Raw genomic sequence first — 22569 nt, 5'->3', positions numbered from 1 at the left:
CCAAGTAAACCTGATTTCACACGCACACACTTGCTAAGTCACAGGGTTCGACTGCTTGAAGTGATATTTTCTGATCTTCATCAGGATATTTTATTAAACAATATACACATTAAGAGCCTCATGACAAAGCCAGACTTCTTCCCAATCTTTCCAAATGTGCAACTGAATATGCAAAGATTCTTGGGAACTTCCAACTTCCCTCTCAGCTACATGAGACATAGTTTTGATCGTTTTCTGCCTAGGAATTCTCCAGTCTTACACATCAACCCGCCCAGGCAGAGTGAACATATTACATAGTGTTGCACTGTTTTGTTCTCAGGGCCACAGATAAGAAATTGATCCCTTAGTAATTTCACCCACCCAATGGTATAAAAACTGATGAACCTGGAATCAAGAAGACACAAACAGTTACAAAGAAATGAAGAAGCAGGTCACTGAAAAAAGGAATTATAGGTTCTGTAGTACATAAACTTTATAATGCAAGATTCTTCAGCACATTGAACTGCTTGAGGTGGGACAGATCATCAGTGCTACTGGCAGAGCAAAAGCAAGAACAGAACAATTTTAAGGCAAGTCCCAGAACAGGGAGCTATTTACTTTCTAGGCACAATTTCAAGCTATGCATCAAGGCTCCTGATTTATAATTTATATTGTAATTTACAGAACAGATTAACAATAATACAAAAAATAGTCTAAATGTAATTTTTAAAGAATCCACTTTTAGCTGAATTTCATTACTTGCAGGTTGTATTTCAGTACATGAAGATTTATAAACATTTCTTAGCACTACTGTTGTTTGTCAGGCCCACATAAAGCAGTTCTAGATATATATTGCTCTCATTTCTTCCTAGTTTTGGTTGGAATCATAGAATCATAGAATAGTTAGAGTTGGAAAGGACCTTAAGATCATCTAGTTCCAACCTCTCTGCCGTGAGCAGGGACACCACACACTAAACCATGTCACCCAAGACTGCAGATCTTTCTACATTTAAGATCTGTTGTACTTGAGAAAGTACATTCCTCTTTCCTCTGATGTCCTCTGATGTCTTTGTTTAAGGGATCATTAAATTAACAGCTTTTGTTTTGTACATCTGTACAATATAAAAAAAGACTGAGCAAGACCTTACAAAGACAACTGTTTCCTGTGAATTAACTCCAATCTGCAGTACATTCATTTTAATATCACAGAAGAGGATACAGTCACTGGTCCCACTCATCCCTGCAGAAGACTAGATATAATCCCCAAACATCTACATTTAAGTTCCTCTAGAATCAATGCATTAAGAATTAGAGATGCATATCTGAGGGCAGAATTTGGACCACAGCCATTAGTCAAAAGTGGCGTTTACTGAAGATTTAGAGCTTACCTAAACATTGTATGTGATTAATACTGCCAAACACAAGACATCTTTTTGTAAGCCTGGGAAGACATTTGGCAGGGGTGTAAGAGTGCTTCTTTATGTGTTATGCTGTTGTGTGCACCTGTCCTTTGAATCAGTTGCATGTGAGGAATGTGTGCCTGAAGTGGGACACAAGCTCTGTTTATTAGGACAAGCTGAAATATAAATTAAATCTGAGCAAACCACTATTCCCTGAAAACTGGATTTAGAAGGCTAGGTCTCATTTGAGAGCAACTTTCACCATAATGCTCCTCCTTATGATTGACAACTGCACCTAAGTACATACTTTTTATAAAAACACACAGGTAATCCCCCATTTATCAAATGAAAAGGGTTTAACAAAAATTAAATCTCAAAATAAATTACAGTAGCATGACAACATTTGGCTTCTTTAGTGTGACCACGTGATTTTCCTTTGTAATCTTGCTGTTAAGACCATTATAGATCCAGTTCACGTCTCTGAAAGTTAATGAGATGTCTGTGATGATAAACGTATAAAACTCTGCTTGCTACAAGCAAATGTCTGATATCAGTTTCACATGGTCAGAGATTATATGTAGACAGCCTTCTCTGGCCCCAAAATAAATATTATATAGTATTCTTCTAAGTTCCAGCATAATTAGACTCAAACAGAAAACTCGGGTCCTCCTTTCTTTGCTCTCAGTAGAAGTTGCCTGATTCGAAATCCCGCAAAAGGATTGATCCACAGGAGTGAAGGCTGACCCCCAAAAACAGATTTCATTCCTTCCCAACGTAGTCTCCGCTCCCATGTTGGCTTTTCACTCTTCAGTCGTTCAATCTCCTGTTTATAAACACACACGGAGCGACACATTGTTAGGTCCACAGTTTAGCAAAGTCTAATAGCACTTACTGAAATTAATGACCATTTGGCTTTCCTTCAATGTATTAGCTATACATTGAACTGTGAGCTGAGTAGTTTGTTACTGTTACTTACTTAGTAAGGAACAATAAGTGGCTGATTTACCCCTCTAGGAACAGGGCAGAAGACTTAGAACATAAAATGTGTACAAGAAGGCTGGTCTACCTCTACCTCTTCAAACTAAAAGACAGAATGACCAGAAAAGCTGATGTTACAGTAGAGGATCTGCACACAGTATACCTACACTAGAAGTTGTTTCCTCAGTTAATGAAATGAGACAATAAGGCTTCCAAGAAGGCTCTTGTACTGCAATTACTGAAGCTAGGCTTACTCTCCCAAATGCATTATTTTGACGATCATTTCTTGTACTTCCCACTAATGAAGGCTTGATATTTACCAATTGTTTTTTCACAGTGACTTTTCAGTACAGAAATACACTTTTAAACAGCCTCAGGTGAGAAAATTCTGAGCAGTCACAAGATTCAAATTCCTTCTGTTTCCAGTCAATTACCCATCACAAAACATCCTTTCAAGGCTTAACAATGCAGGGCAGGGGAGCCAAAGGTACAAACTATGGTGATACTCTAATACAAAGTGTATCAAAGTAGAGGAAAGCCTGAAGGGTTGATACAACATAGCTAGTTTAAGTGCAAGCCTGAGAAGAGCAGGTATTTCTCATGGCAGGTATCTGGAGTTTGTGACAGATGAGAAGTAAAGCCCAAACTGAGGCCAAAATCTGTGCAGTGTTTGTGATTGAAAACCTAATTACAAAATTTAGGTCAGAAAAGCAAATAATGTAAGAACTCCTGCTAGAAAGCAAACCCCAAAAAGCATTTCAATCCTTAAAACTGCAGGAAAAAAATAAAATAAATGAAGATTTGAGGTTTTTTCCAAAGCAACAGCCTCCCCTCATCAAATCAAATACTGTCTAATCACATCTTCCTAGAATAACTGTTACAGCATATGAAAGTAGAGGTCTTTACCGTTTCATCATTGCATATTGAGTGGATTTGGGTGCCAAACATGACTGCAGTGAAAGTGAGAAACAGAAAACCCTCAAGGCACAAGAAGATCATCAGGATCACAGTTACAGGTGGGGAGAAGTCACTGCATTCTGTGAAAATGATATATGTAGTTACAATAAATAAAAGTCTATAGAGCATGTTCACACTAAGACATCTCTTCAACAAACAGCAATAAAAGCTAAATATCTGACACTTGAAAGAGTACTTCACAGTTAACACAAACTTCTAATTTCTAGCCACCGCAGCAGCTTTATTTGCTGCCCAAGGAAATAAAGAATTTTATGGAAGTAACACTTTTTGCTTCCTATAAAGCATATGGTACTGCATTGCTGCAATCCTGTCTCAGTATTTCAAGGATATCAAATAAATGTTTGCACATGAGACAATTTAAGTACTCAGAACTGCATGTATATAAAGATGAGAGCAGCTTGAAGTTTCATGCATAACAAACACTGTAAAAACCACCAACACTGCCAGCTCTGACTTGGTAGTTAATACAGATGTTCCATTTTGCTGCAGTTGCTGTTATATTTTTTTACTTCCCCACACAAAGTAAGCTGATTCTGACTTAAACTTACATCTCGGGAGATAACTAATCAACTGATTACAGTTAAACAAAGAAGAAATGGGATAGTATAAAGAAAGTAGAATGTTTCAAGTGAAAAAAAGGACTAAGATTCCATCCATTTAATGGAATATTCAGCAGAAAAAAGTCACATGGATTCCCCTGGTTTTCCAGGTACTAGGAAGAACATATGATCAACCACCTTCTGGCAAAAGCACAAGGTCAGAACGAGCTCTAGCACACTGGAACATTAAGAAATGCCAAGTCAGGGGCCTAAGCAAACAACTGGGACAATCTAGGAAATATCTTTTCTACAGAAGCCCCGCAGTTGGCTCCAGTAACAAAATGAGGAAGAAAATCTGTTGTTCACGGAACTGTGCTGCGACACACAAAGCCCAGCTGGCAGCTTCAGGTAATATAGCACTGAGGTGGCAGAGGACCAGCTATCTGCTTACTTCCTATTACAGAGGTAGTAAATCTTTTACTATGCAGAAACAGCTCTTACAGTGAATGTCTAAAATAAAGGGAACCAAAAAGAGATAGAGATGGGTAAACACAAACAAGTATGAAATATTTTCAGGACCTCACTTTAAAAAGACTGGAGTCCTACAATATTTCATACATGGGACTGAAATAGGTGTAACTTTTCCTTAGTATCTGCTATATTACGAGAGTGAAAGTTAAGTATTTGCTTACCAGTCCACTGCCCTCGGACACAGGAGAAAAACTGAAACCCACACAGTATGAGCGCATGAGCTGAAATTAGGGCTATATACATCTGGAAATAAGAGAAAATGCTTACTTTTTACTGCTGCCAGGTAGTAAAGCAGACATTGCTTTCAGCCAGCCTTCACAACTGCACAGCAAATATACTTTCTATTTCAATTTTTAATTCAACACAATGATGTACAACCAAATTCTAATTAAGCTTGAATCTAAAAACATGGGTAACAATGAAAGTGTAAGGATTAGCGTCCTAAACATAGTACCATTTCACCAATTATTATGTAAAACACAACAAAATTAAGATAGTTTAAAATAGCAACACCTTACAAGATTAAAATGAGTATGAGTAGACATAACTTCTTGGAGAATATCTTCCACAGAAGAAAACAAAATCAAAACCCAATTGTGCCCTTAAGCCATTACTCTCTTCTAAACACAACCAAAATTGTTATAATCACGGTATATTTGTACTGAAATCAAGCTGTTGTTTTCACTTACCGTAAACAGAACAAAAAATCTCTGATTTTTCTCCCCCACACAATTATTCACCCATGGGCAGTGGTGATCCATCTTTCGAATACATCGTTTGCAAATACTGAAGGATAGAAAAAGAGACTTCTGTTGAGGAACAGTATTTCACATTTTAATGTTGCAACAAGGGTATCCAGTGGTTGCAAGATGATCTGCTGAATTCTTTCTTGACAAACTGCTAAGGATTATTATATTTGCATTTCTTTAAAGAAACTGTTTGCTCACTCACAATTCAGGTTTTGGTTGTTGCAGAACTGACTGTGTATATAAGATTTTCTTCATATAAGAAAAAACAGTATTAAAATGAGAATCATTGCTTATCCAAAAGCACAATCAAGTGAATCCAGTAACTTGTTTTAGACACTTGTAGCACTGCATGAAAGAAGTTTTAGTTCTTTCTAGATTCAGTACAATCTTCCCCTCTGAAGATTTTTTGTTTTTCAAACAAAGTAATTATTTCAATGTTGCAGACTTTTAAGTCATAAATTCAGTTTGTGAATCACATTTAAAAAAAAAAAAAAAAAAAAGAAATTCACATCTTCAGAGAGAAATTGAGGTTTCAACTGGCCATACAACTGTAAACATATGCCAGCAAAATCTCAACTATACAACAGCTTACAATGCCACTCCTCACCTCCTCAACATAAAACAAAAATATTGAAACTGTAAGCAGCACACATTCTTTGCCTTCTTATAATGAATATTGAAACACTGCTGTTCCTTGCTGGTTCTGCAACTAATTGCTTTGGTGCTGCCCAGTTTTGAGCCAAGGTTATTTCCACAAGTCAAATACTTCATTAACTGCATTTTAAATGTGCTAGGCCATACAGCACCAGAGGGCTCTTTCCTCTTATATTCAGGTGCATCTGCAGCCAAAGTTATACAAGAGAAACAAAACAGTCGCAACATGTGTTGAAGTTCTTTAAGTTCTTCAGCTTAAGTAATGCTGATATTGAATTTTCCTAGCTTTGTGCTTGAGATAGCCACATAGAAAATATTCCAGATTTTCCTGAAGAAAATCCAAAATATTAATCATTTTCATTTTGCAGTTACAAAGGCAAATAAGCCTAAAAAATGCAGGCACTATTATTTAAAATCCTTTGAAGTTTTAATGCATGCTTATTTATGCATGGTATCCATGAGTGCTGCAGTGACAAGCCTTGAAACAAAGCCAGATGATTGTCACTGAAGAGAAGAGAGGGGTGTTTGTGTGGGGAAATAAATGCTCTAAGGTATAAAATAATTTTTAAGTCGTCATATAGGCATGATTTTAAGGTAATTCAGCAAGAGACAGAACATACTCCTGTTCAGATTATATGGGAGAATCCCGAGTATCTCACTGCTCCTCAGAAGCTCACTTTGCCGTGAGCTATCATAACCCAGCCCCTACATTCCCAGTGCCTCTTGTTTTATGGATGGTAAAGACAATTCTTCCTCAGATGCAAATTACTTTTTCACTAGTAATTAAAGTAGTTAAATTAGCTAGTAATTTAACTAGTAGTGCCAGTTACACACGAAAAACCAAACACCGTAACTAAACACCACACTTATTCTCTTCTCTAGTGCAGAAGAAACAGGTATCATTGAAGAGAAGGCATTCAGAAGGTTCACCAAAAGATTCTCATTTCACAGACTGCTGCCTGAAAGTTCAGCCTCTCATTAATATCCCAACCTCTGTGGGAAGGTGAGCTAACTCCAGCAACCACAACCATGCAAGCCTCTAAATGTAACATATAATACACGCTATCACTCTGAAAAGAATATTAATGTGAAATACTGAGTAAAATCATACCCAGACTCAATCAAGGCAAACACTGGAAGATGTGAGGTGGGCAGGACTCACTTTTGCTCATTCAGTATTTCACACAAGCCCACACAGAGCTCTCCAAGACATCAGATGTCTGGAACCCTGCCTTCCTTTCTAATCTTACACCACGATTCAACAAACACTTCCAGCCAACAAACACACAGCAATGCTTAACACAGTGGTTCTGCCTTCTTCCTACCCCAGTCACTTGTATTCTAGTCCCTTCCTTGTCCAAACACAGATGTTTATGTGGCGAGAGTTTGGGGAAGTCATTCTATTAGCTGCAAGCTGGGTAATGTCACTGTGTACGAACACACGCCTTACACAAGAGGAAGGAGCAATATGGTAGTGAGAACTGTGGATGAAGAACAGTTTTCTCCAGCTTGGCACTGCTGCTGAATGCACTCAGGCAACAGCAGATGCAGTTACAGATTTGAATGCCAAAGGTAACATTCAGAAAGACACAGCTAATCGCTTAAGAGAAACTGGTCTGGATAACAGAAATTCATAGGAAGATTGATGCAAACACCTCAGTGACTTGTTTCTGGGTAACAGCTCTCCACACACGAATGCAGGCACTCAGAATAGGCTAGAAATAATGACAGCTGTGCTCCTTCAGTGAAAATGAGATAGCATTCACTCAGGATAAGCCTCTTCCTTATGTTGAAAACGTTAACTGCTTACTAAAATCTCAGTTTAACATATTTCACTGAGGCTAGTTACTTAGCTGTAAATAAAAGCTTCTTGTTCTTTCTGCCATCACTAATGTGTATTATGAAACTATTTTTCTTCACAAAAGAAACTCTGCTGCAGTGTTGCACAACAATTTTCATAACTACATCATAAGAGTCTCTTCTGTTAATAATTTACTACTCAAAACACTGTAGCTTTGAGTGTAAGTATTTCCCAACAGGAATCAGCTTCAATTTCCATTTTCAAGACTCTTCCATCAGCAAATTGCCACTTTGACTACTTGGGACTAGACCAAACTTTTAATGTCCTTGGAATGGGTTTGTAAGCCAATAAAAAGTTGGCAGTATAATCAAACAAACCTTTTTTCTATTCAGTAAACTACTTTAGTGCTAAGTCCATGGCAAAGAATCAGATTAAAAGAAAGAAAGACAATTAAACCAGATATCCAACTACTGAGAAAAACATGACAGCAGGCTTACCACAGATACACTTTCAGGCTCTGGCCTTCTCTTTCAGATGTTCTATGAAGGCAGTTATGCAATACACAAGCACCAAAATGCACCCTTTGCCCTTACATGGAACACCTCACAGTGTATTTTACCACAGCATAAAAAGTAAAACAATTCACAAGAAGTTCAAAGCTAGGTCCCTAAGCCACTGGTTACTGAAAACAAATCCTTTGAAAGTATCTCAGATTTCCTTCATTGTAGACACTACCCATTCGTGCCCTGCTTTAACAATAAATGTCATCCAAACTCTTGCTATAAACTATGTACCTGAAGTCCCTACTTAGTTCTGCCACAAAAAAATATTTTTTCCATCAACACCACCTTAACTGAGATCACAGGCTACTGAAACATCCAATATAACACAGAGCCTGCTAAGGATGATGGCCCAAAGGTACCCAAACGACTGCAAGACTTATCCAAAATCTATATAGTTGCTAGCTCCAGGTCTAACAGATAAACATTGCCCACGAGATCACAGCCCAGCTTTCCAATACTTCAGCTTGTCTGCTCATATGCCGAGCTCAACGTAAGATGTCTTAATTTAAGACTACTTCCAAATTAGTAAATCCTATCAGGACCAAAGATATGGAAAACACAAAGAGACCTGCAAAGTCCCATAGGAACCAGCCTAAATTCAAGATGAGAAAACTTGCAAGATCCAATCTACAGTCAGCAGAGGCTCTCGGGTGTCCCATTACTGCTTCCCATGAACACAATGCCAATGAACAGACTGCACAAAGCTGTCTGGGGTCCCCAGAGATTAACAGCTTATATTTTGCCACAAGAAAGCAGCTGCGCTGCTTCTACCCCCAGGCCCAGCAAGCAATGGGTACAGCTGTCTTCATGTAATGCTCTACTGGAGCTAGTAAAACCAGCCAGAACCAAACTCACTGCACAGGAACGAAGGCCTGGTACCTGCATCCATGCAAAAGCTAACCTACAACACAAACTAGCTGAAGATAATTCTATACCGACTATTTATACATGGAACTTTTCCCTTCACACTCCAGATACAAAAGCCCACTCACATCTGAGAAAACAACAAGATTTCAGTGGCTGTGTATTTATAATGGAAATAGCTCTGCAGCCATAATGTTCACAAAGATAAGTGACATACACTGAGACATTTAATTTAGAAACCACAAATTTACAGAATAATTTGAGTCCTGACAAGACTTCACTCTGTTCTTTTGATAGGCACTAACTCAGAGAAACACGCCACACAATTCAATACATATCACTCCTTACACCTAGAGAGCCACCAGAAACATTTACATATTTACATAAGTCTTATTTATGCAGGCATATCTATTCTCAGCTCACATAATAAACACTACAAATGCATATCCACAGTGCCTGAAAACTCCAAAGATTGAGAATTAGAATTATAGTATATATTCACTATCTCTTTCTTTAGTTCAAATTATCACTGCTTCTGTCCTTATTAAAATGAATCTTCAATAAGCAGAAATGCATTTAAACAATTATTCATATCACTTTGGTAAAATAATCTGACAATTCACATGTAACTTCAAATGACACACGATGAAGACAAGAAGACACAAATTAAAGCGATAGTTTAAATCTCATCTGTATTTTTTTAATTTGGTTTGCAGGAGACATTTCTTAAATGAGCTTCTAAAAGAAATTTCCTTGTGTTTCTCCCTCACCCTGCATTATCAACAGTATGGCACAATAATTACAACGATGCTCAGGAAAAAATATTCACAGAACTAAAACTATTTAAAACACCACAGTATGGTTATTTTTAAAAGCTCTTGAGTATCTTGCTTTTTCCCTCTCACCCACATTCATTTTTGGCCATAGTACATTACATTTATAAAATACTCTGCAGTGTATGAATTTGAAAGTTTACTGGATACCAAAAGCAACTTGTGGGGAAAAAAATAACACAAATGTCAGGAATCTTATTCAAAGACTCAATATGCATAACTGCTTTAAAACTATGGCATACCTGCAATGGTGTGCACGTTCAGGTTTGATACTACAGCACTTTGGACATTTGTAGATCACCTCTCCTGGTTTCAATTGCAAATTATCCATGTATTCTTTAGTGGCATTTCCTTTGGGTACAGCCCCCTGAAATAATTTCAGTTAAAGGAGAAAAAGCTTCTTAAATGTTCTAAGAGTGTTTAAAAATACATTTTATAGACTTTATAACAGTAATCTCAGCATAATTGCTGAAATAAGGTCATTTATTCAACGCTAGTCTGCTATAAGCCAGAATCATTTCCAAATGAATATATTACCTCTGCTTGACCTCAAATTCACTTTCATTTCAGCAAGACTCATCTGTGGCCAACTATTAGCATAATTCTGATAGAATCTACTGTCACCAGCATACATAAAATATCTTTACATGTAGATACAAGCCCTATGGGTACAATATTTGCTGGCAAGAAGACATACTTTCTTACAGAAGCATATGTTAATTGTTGTGATGTTTGATTATTAGGCCAAGACATCCACAAAAGTTAAATCAACAACTACTTAAAAGATTATTTCAAATCTCTAAACCCAAGATTTAGCTCTGTGTATACCGGTTTTTGAGAACCAATAGTCACCTTTTTTAACTTTATACTTAAGCTTTTAGCTTGGACACTGTCAGCATGAACCACCACTGACTTCTTTATTCTACATCTAGCGTCGCTTGCTGCCTTCTGCTGCTGTGGAAGTTTGTGTAGCTACATGGTAAACAGTTGCAAGAACTGATCCAAAAGAAAAATAACACATCAGGAAAACAAATTATTTTATAGTGATAAGGTCACTGAGCTGTTCACCACAGAGCTGCATTAGAGCTGTTTCAACACAATGAGGAAGACGATGAACAGACAGGAACAGCAGGCATGACTGCTTCCTTCAGTAACAGTACCAACTGAGAGCCTTGCGAGATCAGAATCTAACTCTGGATTAGGAAGAAGAAAATAATGGACATTACCAGTGTCACCTTACTTATATATAGTGCTAAAGGCTTATCTGTGACAGGAAGTGATTGTAAAATAAACTGGAATGCGAAATCAAAGTGCAATGGGGTTTCTGTACCAACTCCTCCGGGCCAGCACCTACATGACACAGAGAGAATCTTCTCCAGGTTGGCTTAAATCATCTGCAACACTCTATTTCTCATTCACAAAGAGCCCACTGGCAACACCATGAATTTACAGAGACACCGTAAGAAAGTTTTTAAGACAGAATTAAAAAAACAGGAGGCACTTCAAATTCAATTGCAAAACACCCCTCTACTTTGGCAGAAAGTTTTTGTTGTGTACGGCCTGGAATAACAATCTCGTGTTTGTATTGCCTGAGACACAGCCCAAGTTCTGCCCTAGATGAACTCTTTGGCTAAGTGGTGCTACATGCTCGAGCCAGCTGGCCTCTGTAAGGGCACAAACTCAAAGAGAGTTTCTTAAACTCTCACACTGTATTGCTGAAGTGCTTTTTGCAACATGAATGTTCTCATTGAAGTGAATACTTCGGTGTAAACATGGTAAATTATCTCAGAGAGAACTTCAAAAGGACAAATTTATCTTCTTCCAGGTATACCTGCATTTATAAAACATCTCACATCCACCTGTCACTAAAGACAACTTTTGTCATTTTGCTGATAAAAATATGCTCTATTTCAAAACCATCTTTCACACTGTCTGAGAGTCACCAATTCCTTTCAATAAGAAAAAAAAAATTATTTTAATAGTTACATAATTCATATGTGTTTTGAGGCAGTTTATTCCTTCTTTCCTTCAATCTTACTTTCTATCACATGATCATGTCTTCCATTCCAGGAGTCACCAGGAAAAGAGTGGTAAAAAAAAAGGCAGTGATTCATTTCAATTTCTATTATGTTTCATCCATGAAGAACGTAGGTGTAGGAAGACACACAGTTTTACCAGGACAAATTCTTAAGCAATGTATCCTTAAATCATTAACTTTCTTAGCTGTTGCAGTCTGTAGAAGTCGGCACATTTCATCACTGGGTGTGGGCTCAGAACTACATCAAAGACCTAGGAAACCATTAACTACAACACCCTGATGATCTTTTTGAACACTCCCAGAACTTCTGTATACACTGTTACCAACTCAAAGATCTGTAGAAAACAGAAGTGTTTCCCCCCACGCCATTCTTCCCAGATTTATTCCCTTCAGAGACTAATAGATTTTAATACAAAATAAACAATTTCATCTCCTGAACTCTTGAACTGAAGAGTGTAAATTGTAAGAAATGAGTGCTTTCAAGACCTTTCACACCTACACTCTTCCAGCATGGGTTCAACTTAAATCTCCCCTCCCACTGACTCCACGTACTTAAACACAATAATCACAGAATCATGTTGGACAATAGTTCTTTCTTCATGCCAATACGTGACTGAGGCTTTTCAGCATGTCTACCTCTAGAAGTTCTCTCGTGCCATAAATGTAATACACATCTCAAAGAATTCAACACAACTTCTTGTGAAGTTTTGAGAATATATCTGACAAACAAAAGTAAGAAAAATTTGGAAAGAAAAGACTAAACCTTTATTGGCTTCTTCAGAACCTCGGTTAATATTTTACAAATAAACTAAATTTCTCGTGACCCTACCTCTCCCTCTTACGTTATCTTATACTGCCTGCTCCTCAAGTCAAAAATTATTCAAGGTTTCAATGGAACAACAGGAGAAGTACAGATACCATCCCTTCACCTTGAGGGTTTTGAATCTAACACTGCTTTTCCTAGCAGGAGACAACTGATACCATTTGTCCACATCTCTGCAGACAATGAGCTACATGAGAGAACAATTCAATGTGAAGGAACAATTGCATACTTACTGGATCAGTTAGCATAGTTCTCAGATGCGATGACAAAGCTAGTACTGCCAAGCAGTTAAAGAGAACACCGTTGATCACTGAGTACCAAAAGTCTTTGGAAGGCAGCAACATGACAAAAGTCACTACGAAGTCTGCATAGACAACCAGAAGCCATGTCATTATAGCACAGACCATACCACAGCCATCTCGGATGAACCAAACCCTCTCTGCCATGTCAGCCTCTGAGGAAGAGGAATCATAGCTGTCATTTTCAGCAAGAAGCGGGTGGTGCTCAACATCGCGGAATCTGTGCCCTGATGACTGCATGGTTTTCTGGCCTTGCCCTGCAGGAAGCAAAGATATACCACTATTATACTTCAGGAAACTGGAAATACAGGCTGCTCTTGTTTATTATTTCTGTAAGATAAAACATACACTAGTTGAAAATAGATTACTGAGATTATATTTTTAAATCAAAACCTGAACAATTCTATGACTACATAAAGATAAAATATTTCTGTAATCAAAAGATACTAATTTACAAAGTTTCATATACAATTTTGTAAGCCAATTTCTGAGTTTTATAATACTAGAATATTTTATCACTTGGGTTTGCACGGCAAGGTTTGGGTAGCAGGGGGCCTAGAGGGATGGCTGCTGGGAGAAGCTGCTAGAAGCTTCCCTTATGTCCAACATAGCCAATGCAGCCAGCTCTAAGATGGGCGAACCACTGGCCAAGGCCAAGCCCGCCAGCGACAGTGGTAGCACCTCTGGGATAACATAGCTAAGAAGGGGGTTAAAAAAAACCCTGTGGAACTGCAGCCAGAGAAAGGAGTGAGAATATGTGAGAGAAACAGTTCTGCAGACACTGTGAGAAAGGAGGGGAGGAGGTGCTCCAGGGACCAGAGCAGAGGTTCCCCTGCAGCCCGTGGTGCAGCCCACGGTGAGGCAGCCTGGGCCCCATAGCCCATGGAGGTCCATGGAAAAGCAGATATCCACCTGCAGCCTGTGCAGGATCCTACACTGGAGCAGGGGAAGGCACTAAGGAGGCTGCGTCCCCATGGGATGCCTGTGCTGGAGCAGGGTCCTGGCAAAACCTGTGGCCCTGTGGAGAGAGGAGCCCACAGTGGAGCAGGTTTGCTGGCAAGACTTGTGACCCTGCAAGAGGAGACTGCTCCTGAAGGACTACACCCAATGGAAGGGACCCATGCTGGAGTAGTTCATAAAGAACTGCAGTCCATGGGAAGGACTCACACTGGAGAAGTTTGTGGAAGACTATCTCCTGTGAGAGGCACCGAGCTAGAGCAGGGGAAGAGTGTAAGAAGTCCTCCCCTGAGGAGGAAGGATCCACACAGACCACATGAGATGAACTGACCACAACCCCCACAAGCCACTGGTGGGGAGAAGGGTAGAGAAACAGGCTGTAAAGTTGAGGCCAGGAAGAAGGGAAGAGTAGGGGGAAGGTGCTTTTAAGTTTTTATTTCTCATTATCCTACTCTGATTTGATTGGTACTAAATTAAATTAATTTCCCTAAAATGAGTCTGTTTTGCCTGTGATGGTAACTGGTGAGTGACCTCTCTCTACCTATAAGCCTTCAGTTGTATTTTTCTCCCCCTCCGTCCAGCTGAGGTGGGAAGTGAAGGGGAAGCTTTGGTGGGCACCTGGCACCCAGACAGGGTCAACCCACCACAATCATGCAACTTCAATGCTTGACATAGTGATTTTAGAACAGTTTCATTTCCATTTTGTTGTGCCTGTAAACCATTCTTCCTCTTCTGTTTAAAATGTAATCTCTTTTATCTCAAACTAAAATGGCAAAGCTTTCATTAAATTACAGCTCCTGCCTCTCAGAAAACAGCAAGTAATGGCACCAGGCTGTTGGCTTTTCATACTGCTCCAGCAGCCCTGGGAAGAGCAGAAGGAAATGCAGAATGGAAATAAAGCTGTTTAGTACATTGTTCACAACAAAAACCACTGCAAGTTAGTAAGCAACTACATTTGTTGACAAAAGCGCTATTGTGTTGGAAAAAAAACCAAACCTGATACAAAGATACATTGGACAACTTACAATACTTATTCTGATCAGACCAAACTTCAGGGAAACCAATGGTAGTGGTTAAATTAGCATGACAATGGATAATATGAATCAGAGTTTCAAAGAACACATTGATTTAATTTCATGAAAACCCTTCTAGGACTTTGTTGTTGTTCCAACATGGAACAAAACCAAGTCTGAAACCTTAAAAACTTGATAGTTTTCATGAAAACAGCACTATTTTCCAGACATCTCTAACAAGCAAAGATAGGGAAGAATTGAAGTGTTATCAACAAAAGGGAGACAAAATAAAGCTTTAACATTATGCATCAAGAATAACCTGTTACTTTAGAAGTATACTGTGTTCTAAAATTCATATTGATTCATGCAACTAAAGGCCACGTTTGAGGGAAACTTGAAAGCATTTATATTGATTTATGACAGCAGCATTTTTATTTCTTATTAAGGCAGCCTACGTATGACTGGTAGGAATTATGGCACTTCAGTTTACATCCCGAGACCTTGAATATAGGATCACTCTGTTAGTCTAAAATGGTCAAAGTGTCCATTACCAGGTAAAGAGCCTCTTACACTAAGATCATTTGCAGATGAAGCTGTGTATTTCTAAACCCTTTAAAAACTCTTTGGTCCTATCTAACGGGAATCAGACAAATACCTTCTGCCCAGTAAATCCTTCTGATGCTTAAGCTTTAATGCTAGAACTAAGCAGGAATAATCCAAGAGACTAGAAATGAAAACAAGGACATGCAGATTGCAGTGTAGAGATCCCAGAGCAACAGTTAAAATAACCAAGATGCTCATAGAACATAGTTAAGTGTGGGCTACATTTTCTGGCTCTGAAACAGAATAAACTGAAATACAGCATTGGTGCTTAGATCTGGTCACTAACAATGCAGTATTAAAACTCCTATGAGCTACACTGTGTTTTCTATCCAAACATTGGGGGTTTTTGCTTTTCGCGGGGGTAAGAATTTTTTTCATTTTTGTTGTTGTTGTTTTGGGTTACACTAAAGTCCCCTCTCTTACTAGAATGCAGCTAAGCCATGGAGGAAGGTGGTTACACACTAGGAAAATACCTTAGGAAAGAATTAATCTCCCTTAAAAGCAATTAATGCTTATCTTAACCTGGATAAGGCCCACTTTTCAGCCACTTTGAGTTATCCTAATCTTGGTAAATGTTTACGGTTAAAATTACAATCTATGCCAATTCATTTCAATAGCACTTTGTGACATCAACCACTCCTTGTGGTGAAGACTTGTAAAAGAAAATTCCAGTTTCAGGAAGCTTACGTACTTAGCAGCTGGAACATGCAGCTATTATTTCATCAAAAATGGGCATATAAAACTTCTAACAAAAGCTTTTGTCTTACTTTTTCTCTCACAAAAGTACCCACCAAAAAAAGTATCTACAATAAACTTTCAACTAAACCTTGAAGTATATGAGGAGCTAACAGCCAAACAAAGTTACCAGACACACAAAATACCCAGTAAAGGCTGTAAAAAGCCAAACTTCTTCTAAAGAGGTAAGCAGCATTACCCAGATGTTTTCAAGTGTCTGAGAGGAATCAATGACTTGAAACCAACCTCCCAATTCTGAAACTTCTTATAGAACACAAATTTGGAATTCTTCCCAGCTAAGGTGCAATACCTCAGAAGAAAAAAAGAAAATAATTATTTTTCAATTAGGGCAAGTTTTCAGCTGCTCAAATCAACAAGTTACCTTACATAATTCTGAAAATAAGAAATAAATCACAACAAATGTGAATTTTTAGATCAATTCTGCAAGCAACTCCTTTGCATACAAATAAAATGGCATAAAATTAGTGGTCTCATTTTGTTTAACTGTACTAAAGAGAACCAGAAAATTTTTAGCACAACAGAAAAACCCCCACATACCTTACAAATGTTTTTGTATGTTATTCTGACATCACGTCCTTCCTTCCAGCTATCCTAGGCTATTCACATAGTCATATCTGATGTAATCTGAAAAGATATCATCAACAAACTGATCAGTAAAGCACTCTTGTTTCATTAGGAAAATAGCATTAAGCACAAATAATATACATAGGTAGTAGCACTTTGAAATATGCTGCATGTACATACAGCAAACAAGCTTTTGACCAAGAAGAAAAAATCTTCTAGATTAAGTTATCAAAGAACAAAACAACACCACTTTAAACAGTGTTTCAAGTAATTTCATATACGTCTTGTTCACTGTTTTTGTTACGTATCCAGATTTCAGCATTACAAAGTAATGAATCCAAAGACCAACTTCTTTTTCCTGTTTCCCATGCCTGTATGTCTGTGAGATAGAGTATGAAAAAAGTAATAATCTTATTTGATTGTCGTACGAACTTACAGCAAGGTTTTTGGTAGCAGGGTATTAATAACAAATATACATGCCTACCACTATTTTTATAATTGTAAGGTAAGACAGGAAAAAAATGGTTTATCTCAAATGAATATATAAAAAAAAATGCATATAAAAGAAAATGCATATAAAAGAAAATGTGTATAAAAGAAAATGAGTATAAAAGAAAATGAGTATAAAAGAAAATGAGTATAAAAGAAAATGCGTATAAAAGAAAATGCGTATAAAAGAAAATGCGTATAAAAGAAAATGCGTATAAAAGAAAATGCATATAAAAGAAAATGGCCCACAACTATGCCAAAAAGAATATACACTTAGAAAGTTCTCTTTGCTAGAATTCCACCATATAGACAAATAATCACCAGACAACCGAAATGCTAGCATAAGCTGTTCTAACCCTACTTAATTTGACAATACAAACGTTCCCTTATCTTGAATCACAGCCCTTCCTTTTCACTAGGACATAATACTCAAATCCAACACAGACTGTGCAAAGTAAGTGCGCATCAGTAGTCTTAAAAGTGTAGAAGATTTCTTTTTCATAGTGAAAGAAGAAGAGAATGAACTTACTTTAGTTAGAAAACGAGGTACTTCAAAGATTGAAAATTTTAGAAGTTAACTTTTGGAAATCACCACAAGGCATTTGGAGTGGGAATCCAGCACAAAACCTTGAGTTAGATTTCTATCTGGGGAAGAGAACAGAAAAGGTGTGGGCCTGAATTTCTGACTGGAAAAGTTTGTGACCACACACATGATGCACAGAAAGTGCTGCTGCACTGGTTTCTGCCAAATTAAGTTGGGAGCCCTGCTGTATGCAAACGACATTGAGTGCCATTGCTGTTGTCTCACCTAGTGCTACTGCTGCAAACCATAACATCGGCCTGGCAATTAAATCTGCCATACATGACCAAGGAAGATTTTCTTGCTTTGTTTTATAGCTTAGAGTAAGAACTTGGAATTTGTGTCTGGTTAAAGCTGGCTAAAGTACCTAGGTTTATTTCTTCAGTTGTTTTATTTTCTGGTATTCAAAATAAGCTTTGTGACATGGAAGATTTACTCTTTCACTTGGAAGGTTAATTAAAATTAATGTATTTTGAGAGAAACATAAGTATTTTGACATTTAACAACTACAAAAAATGCACCACCACTTACTACTTGTAAATGAAAGCATCCAAAACTAGCTTGTTAGAAAAAGGTATTCCAAAACAACATTACTGTTGGAGTTCTTCACTATATATTTTCAAATTTCCCCAATTCAATGGGAATTATATCAACGCAGACTTCCCCTGAAAATGAGAAACCCCTTGTCTTATTTAAACAAACTCATATATTCTATTGCAAGCCTACACGATAACGCAAACACTGATTATGCACATATAATTGCATTAAGCTACAGACTGCTTTCTTTTTTGCTTTATAAATAAGCTTTTATACTTCTGTTAAACCAGTTTTCACAACATTTTGAAATCCACAATCATTAACTTGTCACTGACATGGCATTTAGTGGAAGCTAAGTAGAAACACACAGAAAAAGAGAAGTTGAGTGTATCACATTAATTTGCAGTGTCATCCACCCATTCTTCGAGTTGAAGATGACAAGCAATAGAAGATGACACGCTAAGCCTCCGCAGGTGAAATATTACAAGTCAGAGTAATCATTCCAAATTGTTACAGAGAATTTACTGAGAAGACAGGAACATGATTTTTTCAGTCGGCTCCGTAATCCTAAATTCTGTGCGAAATTTCAGCAGCAAATTTCACCATGGCCTCATTGGTTACTGGTTTATGTGGAAGTGCCACAGTTCAGCTTTTGTGAGAATAATAGATTTAGTCACTCTCATGTAATTTCTCCCGCTCCTGCTCGTTGTTCTCCTCTCCAGCTGCCTACACCATTACCCCGCACCTTGGTCCCCTTCATTTTTTTTAATGTTTGAAAAGCATTTAGACTTCATGAAGAGCTAAGCATCCCCACTGAGATTCTCACAGCTTTCCTCTAAACTAGTCATTTATTTGCTTCAATGCCTGTCCTAACCAAATTTACATTGAGTCTTTGTTGTATTCTTAAAGTACAAGCCTCCAAGACAAAGCATTACACTTCAACATCTAATATGCCAAGCAACTGCTTTTAATTTGAACTTTTAATTATTTAATGTCCTTTTAATTATTTAATTACCCAATGTTTCACGCAAAACATCATCTGTTTGCACAGGTGATTGTATTAAACCTGATCCAATGCAGTTCCACTTTTAGGGGTTATTTGAAATTCTCAGGTTGAGAATGTCTCATCTGACCTCCACCTCCCTGTTAATGAAATGCAGGCCCAAATGCAGATGTATTATTGAAACTATATATATATATATACACACACACATATATATATATACACACACACATAAAAACCCCAAACGTCAAACTTTCGAAGAAGTTACTTTACAAAACTCATGATCACTGGAAAGATGTCTTGTAAAATGGCTGCATCTAAGATGTTTTTAGTTTTCCAATGGGGCTAATGATCCACTGCAACAGTAAACCTCTCCCTTCCCTAAGTTTACTGGAGGAAGGTTACCAAGGGCATTAGGAAGACAAATGATATAACACAACTATTGTATCGTGAGGCCCCAGCACTGTCAATTAAACAAAAAGGGCACCTCGGGGTTAAGCACAGTTCTTTTCCCTGCTATTTTTTGAGGAAGAAAGGAAAAACATTGTTGTAGCAAAATTTTATTTTAATTTTTTTATTAAGAGATATATAGACAAGAATTTATATGCCGGCTAAAAATCCATCAGCTGTCAAAGCCTAAATCTGTTTTGGTCACTTTTTCCTTCATGCAATACAGTGGACAGATTCATAAGAATCCTTATATTTCAGATATGATGTAGATAAAGATTACTCCAACGTTTTTGATTGCACACTGATAGGTCAATAATCGCAGGGACATTAACAGATATTGCACACTAGAATAATAATCTCACAGCACTTACACATGATGGATTTAAATTCTACCTAGAAAGAACAGCATTGGTGGCAAATCAAAATCACCAAACTGTAGTTCCATTAAAAGATTACAGTGTGAACATTAACTTCAATAACCACAGAAATTTTAAGTAAAGCACAAGGGCACACCTACTACTGCATCCAATACTATGGACAATTTGGACCATTCAATGCTGACAGATAAATATCCACCAGATAATGTCCAGACATAATCATGCCTAATTTAGGTGAATAAACTACTTTTTATTACAGATATATGCAATCCAAATTGCAAAGCCATTTAATAAGTAACCTCTGGTTTGTCTCAACTTCTTCTCAGTGACTAGTCTAGCAAACAACCTCACGACAAATAAAATGACTCTAATAACTACATCAACCAGTGAATGCACTGAAAACCCTTTAGCTCAGCCCCAGCAGCAGCCCAGCTCTGCATGAGGAGCCCTCTGCTAGGGCTTCTCAGCAACCATAATGTGCGTAAGAGAGGACAGGGTAACAAGTATTCAGAAGAACCAGTTCCTCAGCTACACTTCCAATTTAGCCCTGACAGACTCAACTTCTGCTATCTGAAATTACAAAGAGATATGCCCAATTTCAAGAATCTGGGACATATGTAACACAGCACAGGCAGCTCTGGAAAGGAGCAGTTGAAATAGCTTGTGATGGCAACCCATGATACAACCCCAAAGTGGTGTTAACTTATCCCCAGATCTATCACATGCCTTCAGTGGCATAGCTCACCATCTCTCTAAATCCTTGTTGCTTTTGCTCTAACTTAATAGGTTTTGTACAATAAATATGGCATATGTATAATATACTAAATATAGTATATATCTCATGTATTTCTTGTTCATGCCTCATAGTCCTTCTTTGTACTGACCCTTATCTGCTCTACAGCAAGCACGATGACACATTACAGTGGAAACACATAACTCATGTGATGCTGTTTATATGCAAACACCTGCCAACACATTCAAGAGACAATCTTCAGTACGTACATCTCCAATACAGTCGAGTTTCAAGCTATTGTAATGATTCTCCTTATGTCAGTCTCTTATTACACAGCAAGTGTCAGGTCACAGAAAAACACTGGAATTGTTTCTTCTCAGCTTTGAAAAGGGGATATGCTGCTTCTAAATAATCTCAGAAAAAGGGTACATAGAAGAAGTACTTAAGCATAAGTACGAATGTCTTACACAGAAGCTGGTCTTTTAATTACTTAAGTCTTTGTGGCAATAGCGTATTTATAAACATTCTCAAAACCCACAATGAGTATTCAAAGTAAAACATGTTACACAAAATGAAAGGAAAAAAACATCTAGATGTGTCTTCAGAACATGTACTTTTAAAAAATATTTAAGAGGTCTGCTATCAGAAATAAACAGTAGATTTCTGATACCAAATCACTTTTCCACAAGCACTGTTCAGCATGGTATCTTTCTGATAAGAAATTCTTCCCCTTGACTACATTTGATACACAAAGAATTCACTGAGCTCCAACAGCAAGGACAGAGCACTTCTGAGCTAAAGAACAACCTTCATCTGAGAGAAGGACATGAACACAATCTATGGCTGGGCTTTGTATCTTACCTCTTTTGGAATAGGGCCACAGATTCCAGTTCAGATTAGAATCCAGAAAGCTAGATACCTAAACCAATATCAGTATAGTTAAGTAGAAAAAGTTTTATTCCTTTGCCAAGGGCAACTGGGTGAATCACATTCTACTTTAGAGTATAAATTTTTAATTCTAGTTTTTTGCTTTAATTGAAAGCATATATATTTATTATGTTTAATAAAACCAACAATACTCATTTAAAGCTTATTACTAAAGTATATTAATTATATTTGTATAAATATAAATAATATCTATCATTAATATGATTTATCATATTTTTATTTATTTTACTTAAAGCTAAATGTGCTTTAATTATACCCCATATAGCTATGTGATATAGCCTCACACTGAACTGAGGATAGCTTGGGTATCACACATACTCACTGCACTGTGATATCAAGCTGGCAAGCACATTTTTCTGTCAGTTGTTATATCCACATCCACATGTGATTCTTCCAGGTTCCAAAAAGTAATGTCAGATCAAAATTCAACTACTTTCACCAGCAATTTTCAATATCTATTAAAAGAGTGTTAAAGCCTTTGTTTCAATGGTTCATCACATCAGACACATTTAAAACCTCACTCTTCCTCT

General features: G+C 37.5%; 1 protein-coding gene across 1 annotated transcript; it reads right to left on the bottom strand.

Annotated features, from left to right (window-relative positions):
- Window positions 1–1687: 1687 nt before the first annotated feature.
- ZDHHC7 (zinc finger, DHHC-type containing 7) lies at window positions 1688–16984 on the bottom strand. Its single transcript, XM_010013865.1, has 7 exons — window positions 16896–16984; window positions 12964–13286; window positions 10112–10236; window positions 5095–5191; window positions 4567–4648; window positions 3264–3394; window positions 1688–2202 (listed from the first exon to the last, which is right to left on the bottom strand). The coding sequence occupies exons 2-7, from the start codon at window positions 13267–13269 to the stop codon at window positions 2026–2028; spliced, it is 918 nt and encodes a 305-aa protein (XP_010012167.1). The 5' UTR covers window positions 13270–13286; window positions 16896–16984; the 3' UTR covers window positions 1688–2025.
- Between the last annotated feature and the right edge of the window lie 5585 nt (window positions 16985–22569).

This window comes from Nestor notabilis, unplaced genomic scaffold (assembly GCF_000696875.1).
Source record: "Nestor notabilis isolate BGI_N333 unplaced genomic scaffold, ASM69687v1 scaffold15984, whole genome shotgun sequence".
Classification (NCBI taxonomy): domain Eukaryota; kingdom Metazoa; phylum Chordata; class Aves; order Psittaciformes; family Psittacidae; genus Nestor; species Nestor notabilis.
This window is presented reverse-complemented; position numbering and strand designations above follow the sequence as displayed.